Source organism: Sitophilus oryzae, unplaced genomic scaffold, assembly GCF_002938485.1.
Source record: "Sitophilus oryzae breed Bouriz unplaced genomic scaffold, Soryzae_2.0 scaffold_979_pilon_pilon, whole genome shotgun sequence".
NCBI lineage: Eukaryota > Metazoa > Arthropoda > Insecta > Coleoptera > Curculionidae > Sitophilus > Sitophilus oryzae.
Genome location: NW_022147615.1, coordinates 61,913 through 67,375, shown reverse-complemented (window position 1 = coordinate 67,375; position 5,463 = coordinate 61,913). Strand labels below are relative to the sequence as shown.

Sequence of the window (5,463 nt, the reverse complement as noted above, 5' to 3'; positions counted from 1 at the left end):
TAAGCGATTTTTGGAAATGTATAGCCTAAGGGTAGTGAAACTGGGGGGTGAATTTTTGTACAAAACTGTCTAGTTCTAGGAGTAATGAACCATTCTTTACAGACGTTTCCTTAAGTACGAAAGTGAATAACCTAGAAGCTAATTTTGATACCATTCATCACTTAAAAATAGAGATGAAAAATTTGTATCAAAAGCCACAATCGGGTTTAGAAGTATGAATTTTGGCACCCGTTCCTACCTTATTATGAACGTAATTTTAGCATTAAGAAGAAGCAATTCTTTGGAAATTCTGCCCTCTATTAGGGTGTGACAAATTAGGGGTTTGAACTTCTGGAACACCATTGAACAATTCGTACCGATCAAGCGGATATCTATGTTTATGCCCCAAGTCAAATGCAGGATCGGTTCCATTCATTCTGCGATAGCGGTACGTAATTTTGGGAACAAGAGCCTTAATACACTGCGAGTATGATTTGGAATATTTCATTCCTTAAGGGGGTCAAAACACTAGGGGGGAAAATTTGTATAATTTTTTTATGTAAAAATCCGTTCTTAAGGACTAGGAGTATGAAATGCTGTTCAGAGGTCCCTTAAATGACGAAAGTGAGTACCTAGAATCGAATTTTAGGCTTGCATCCCCTAAAAAATAAGGGATGAAAATTTGTACAAAAATTTGGTTAAAATCGTTTTAGAAGTACTGACATTTTGCATGGACGTTCCTTATGTGACGTAATTTAGCACTAAAGAAGCAATTTTTGAAATCGCCCTTCTAAGGGGTGTGAAATGAGGGGCTGAACGTTCTGGAACAATGAATTCTGTTCAAGGAATATGAGAATTTGCACAGAGGTTTCTCAGGTGACGTAATTGGAATAATTAGAGTGATTTTGGAATTCATTCCTTAAGGGGGATGGTAAAACCAGAGGACTCGGAACCAAAGCATACTTTTTGGTTAGAATTTCGTATGGGTAAATCCAGGCCGGGTAACAGCGCAGAGGAGTACTAGCGAGGAGTCAGCGGAGGAGGGCTGGTCAGATCCTCGGACACACCGAGGAGACAGAGGCGGGAAGCGCGCGCGACCGAAAGCGAAACGGCCACGACAGAGGGAGAGCGAATTCGGAGGCAGGCCGGCACGAAGCACACCACAGAAAGAGCGACGCTAAGTCTGACGACAAAGGGGGACGAGCAGACGAGCGGCGACGCTGACAGCCGCGAAGGGTGGGGGCGGAAAAGCCGGGGGGAGAAGGAGGGAAGGGGTGCAGACGGTGCCGGAGGGAACGGAAGTGAGCACTAAGAAGGCAAGGGGGGGAATAGGCGCCCGCGAAGGGGGGGAAAGGAGGGGGGGAACGGTCGGGGAACAAGAAGGACGGTGAGCACAGGCAAGAGGAGGATAGTGGCCACAGCAGGGGCCCGGAGGGAGCGGAAGGGAGAAGGGAGTGGAGGGGGGAAGGCAGGCCCGGAAGGGGGTAAAACGAGGGGTGAAAGGGGGAGAAGGTTGGAGGGAAAAGCCGGGCGAGGACGAGGAGGAGGAAAGGCGGGGCAGAGGGCCCGGAAAGGAGGGAAAGGGCAAGGACCGAGAAGCGAAGTGGAGGCAGGCCACGTCCCCGAAAAAAGGAAGCGCAGGGAAAAGTGGGACAAAAAGGGAGGGAAAAAGCGGGGGGAGGAAGGTAGGAAGGGCAGACGGTGCCGGCATGAACGGAAGGGGAGCACGAAGAAGCAAGGGGGGGAAAGCGCCCGCGAAGGGGTGAAAGGAAGGGGGGAACGGGCGGGCAACAAGAAAGGCGGGGCCAAAGGAAGCCGAGGAGGAGTGAGGACGATAGGAGGAGGGGCACAGAGGGTGAGGAGGGAGCACGGAAGGGGAAGAAGTGAGAGCGAGGGGGGGAAGGCAGGCCGGTAAGGGGGATAACGAGGGGGGAAAAGGGGGAGTTGGAAGGGGGAGGGAAAAAGCCGGGCGAGGACTAGGAGGAGGGCAAGGGGGGGACAGAGGGCCCGGAGAAGTGGAGTGTGAGAGAGGGTGCAGAACCATGAAGAAAAGGGGACAGGCACCCCCGAAAAAAAGAAGCACGCTCCGAGAAAAAAAGGAACAAGAAAAAAATGGGGCGAAAAAATAAAAAAAAAGGGCGGGGGGGGCCACGCGGAGCCACGGGAGGGGTAGAAAAAGAGAGAGAACAACCGCAGGAAGAGGGGGGACCAACTGCAAAACCAAAACCAGACCGACTGAAGAGACAGAGAAAAGGGAGCAAAACGGGCGAGCCGGGGCGGAGAGGGAACAAAAAATGAAGTAAAAAAAAACCGAGGAAAAGAGGAGGGGAGGAGGGGAACGGGGAAAAAGGGGGGTGAGGTGGGAGGGAGGAAGGGCCAACGAAAAAAAGAAAAACAGGGGGCGGGGCAAAAAAGAAAAACGGAGGGGGGGCGTACCCGGACCACAGAAGGGGAGAAAAAAGAGAGAACAACCGAGGCAGGAGACGGACGGAGAAGGGACAGAAGAAAAAGGGGAGCAAAAGCCCACCGGGCAAAGGGAGGGCGCGAACGGTGAGAGGGGCAGACAAAAAGGGAAAACAACCCCGAGGAAAAAAGAGGGGAGACAGGGGAGCACGGGGAAAAGGGGTGCGGGGAGGGGAAGGCAAAAAGAAAAAAAGACGAAAAAAAAAAAAAAAAAAAAAAGAGAAATAAAAAAGGGGAAGGGCGACCCGGAGCACGGAAGGGGGAGAAAGAAAGAGAGAACAAACGAGGGGCAGACCGACGCAACGAGACAGCAAGAATAAGGTCAGCAAAATGCGCATAAACCTGGCGGAAAGCGGGCAACAAGAAACGGAAAAAAAAACAACCCCGAGGAAAAAAAGAGGGAGGAGGGGAGAACGGGGAAAAAGGGAGAGGGGGGGGGCAAAAAGAAAAAAAGGAGGGGAGGGCGGACCCGCGCGGCGACCCGTAGCACTAAGGGAGAAGACAGAGAGAACGAAACCGAGGCGGAGACGGAGCGGAGACAGACAGGAGAAAAGGGGAGGCAAAAGCGGGCAAGCGGAGAGGGTGAACAAAAAACGGAAAAGAAGAACAACCCCGAGAAAAAAGAGGGGAGGAGGCGGAGAACCGGGGAAAGGTAGAGGGGGGGGGAGGGGGGAAGGCCAAAGAAAAAAAAAAGAGGTGGGGGCCAAAAAGAAAAAAGGAGGGGGGGCGGACCCGGAGCTAAGGAAGGGGCTAGAAAAAAAGAGAGAAACAACCGAAGGGGCAGAACCGACCGCAAGAGACGGAGAAAAGGAGCGCAAGAAGCGGGCCAAAGCCGGGGCGGAGAGGGGAGCAAAAAAAAACCAACCGCCGATGAGCAAAAGAGGGGGAGGGAGGGGAAAACCGTGGAAAAAGGGAGAGGGGGGGGAGGGGCCGAAAGGCCAGAGGAAAAAAAAGAGGGGGGGGGGGGGCCAAAAAGAAAAAAACAGGAGGGGGGGCGACCCGCGCGGCTGACCCGGAGCCACGGAAGGGGAGAGAAGCAAGAGAACATACCAGCCCGGAGACGGACGGAATGAGAAAGTAGGAAAAAGGGAAGGCAAAAGCGGGGAAAGGCCGGGGCGGAGAGGGAACAAAAAAGCGGAAAAAACAATCCCCGGGAAAAACAGAGGGCAGGAGGAGGGAGGAACGGGAACAAGGGAGGGGGGAGGGGGAAGCCAAAGGAAAAAAAAGGAAAAAAAAAAAAAAAAAAAAAGAAAAAAAAGGGGGGGGGGCGACCCGGACCACGGAAAGGGGAGGAAAAAGAGACAAACAGACGAGGGGCAGAACGCGACGCAAGAGACGAGAAAAGGGCAGCAGAACGCAGGCCAAGCCGGGGCGGAGAGGGGAGCAAAAATAACAACACACACAACCGAGAGAAAAGAGGGGTAGCGGAGGGAGAACGGGGAAAAAACGGGAGAGGGGGGAGGGGGAAGGAAAAAGAAAGAAAATAAAGGAGGGGGGCCAAAAAGAAAAAAAGGGAGGGGGGCGACCGCGCGGCGTCCGGAGCAGAAGGGGAGAGAAGAGAGAACACCGACGGGGGAGACGATGAAGCAAAGAAAAAGGGGGCAGAGCGGAGGAAGCCCGGGCGGAGAGGGGAACAAAAAGCGGACCACACACACAGGAGGGAGAGGGCGGCGCACGGGGAAAGGGAGGGGGGGGGGAGTGGGGAAGGAAAAGAAAAAAAAGGGAAAAAAAAAAAAAAAAAAAAAAAAAAAAAGAGGGGGGGGGGGACCCGGAGCACGGAGGGGAGAAAAACAAGCAAAGAGTCGCAGGACCGACGGAAGAGCACAGAGACAGGCAGCAAAGCGGGCAAGCCGGGGCGGGAGGGAAAAAAAGGATAAAAAAAACAGCCCCGAGGAAAAAGAAGAGGGGAGGATGGGGAAGCGGCGGAACGGAGGGGGGGTGGGGGGTGCCAAAGAAAAAACGAAAAGAGGGGTGGGGAAAGAAAAAAAGGGAGGGTGGGGACCCGGGAGAGCACAGGAAGGGGACGAGAAAGTAGAGAGAACAACCGGGGGGCAGACCGACGCAGACGACGGAAGAAAAGGGCAGCAAAACGCGAAGGCCGGGGCGTAGAGGGCAACAAAAAGAAAAAAACAACCCCGAGGAGAAAAGGGGGAGGAGAGCAGAACGGGGAACGGGAGGGGGGGGAGGCGTAAGGCCAAAGAAAAAGAAGAAAAAACAAAAAAAAAAAACAAAAACCGAAAAAAAAAGGAGGACCGCGCGGAGGACGCGGAGCAGGGAAGGGGAGAAAAAGAGGAGACAATGAGGGGAGACGTACGGGAGAGACAGAGAAGGGGAGCAAAACGGGGAAGCGCGGGGAGAGGGAACAAAGGAAAAACAACCCCGAGGAAAAAAGAGGGGAGGAAAGGAGACAGAGGAAAAGGGAGGGGGGGGAGGGGAAGGCCAAAGAAACACAAAAAGAAAGAGGGGGGGGACAAAGAAAAAAATGGGGGACGACCGTGAGCAGGGAAGGGGAGAAAAATAAGGAGAACGACCCGAGCGCGAAAGACGACGTAGGAGAAGAGAAAGGGCAGCAAAGCGGGAGCCGGGGGGAGTGACGGTCCAACGGGAACACGGGAAGGAGGAGAAGAGAGAGAGGAGGACGGAAACTGGCGGAGGGCGGAGAACGGAAAGACGGAGGAGAGCAGAGAGAAAAGGAAAACGAAGAAGGGAAACGAGGCAAGAAAGGAGCAACAAAAAGCCACGCGCGCGGGCGTGCTGGCCGCAGGCCCGAAGCAAAGAGCCGGAGGCGCCACGAAGGGGGGCCGCGCGCGCCAAGCGAGCAGCGGACACGCGGCACGAGGGGGAGGCCAGAGACGAGACGGGCGAGGGGAGGAAGAGAGGCGGGGAGGAACGGGGACCACGCAAAAGGCAGGCGAAACACGAAAAAGAGGGGAAGACGCCGGGAACGCGAAACCAAAAGCAGAGCGAGCCGAGGGGGAGAGGAAAAAGAAAGCGGAGGGAGGGGAGGAAGCGCCCACGAGA

The 5,463-nt window shown here is 54.4% G+C and overlaps 1 protein-coding gene across 1 annotated transcript in view; it reads left to right on the top strand.

The window, feature by feature from the left end:
* Positions 1–907: 907 nt before the first annotated feature.
* The window catches only part of LOC115891193 (ribosome-binding protein 1-like), a 65,402-nt gene continuing 60,846 nt past the window's right edge, over positions 908–5,463 (top strand). Inside the window, exons 1-5 of the mRNA XM_030911604.1 lie at positions 908–965; positions 1,377–1,890; positions 2,306–2,752; positions 4,605–4,752; positions 4,996–5,451. Coding sequence (XP_030767464.1) covers positions 908–965; positions 1,377–1,890; positions 2,306–2,752; positions 4,605–4,752; positions 4,996–5,451 — 1,623 coding nt within the window. The remainder of the gene's footprint in view (positions 966–1,376; positions 1,891–2,305; positions 2,753–4,604; positions 4,753–4,995; positions 5,452–5,463) is intronic.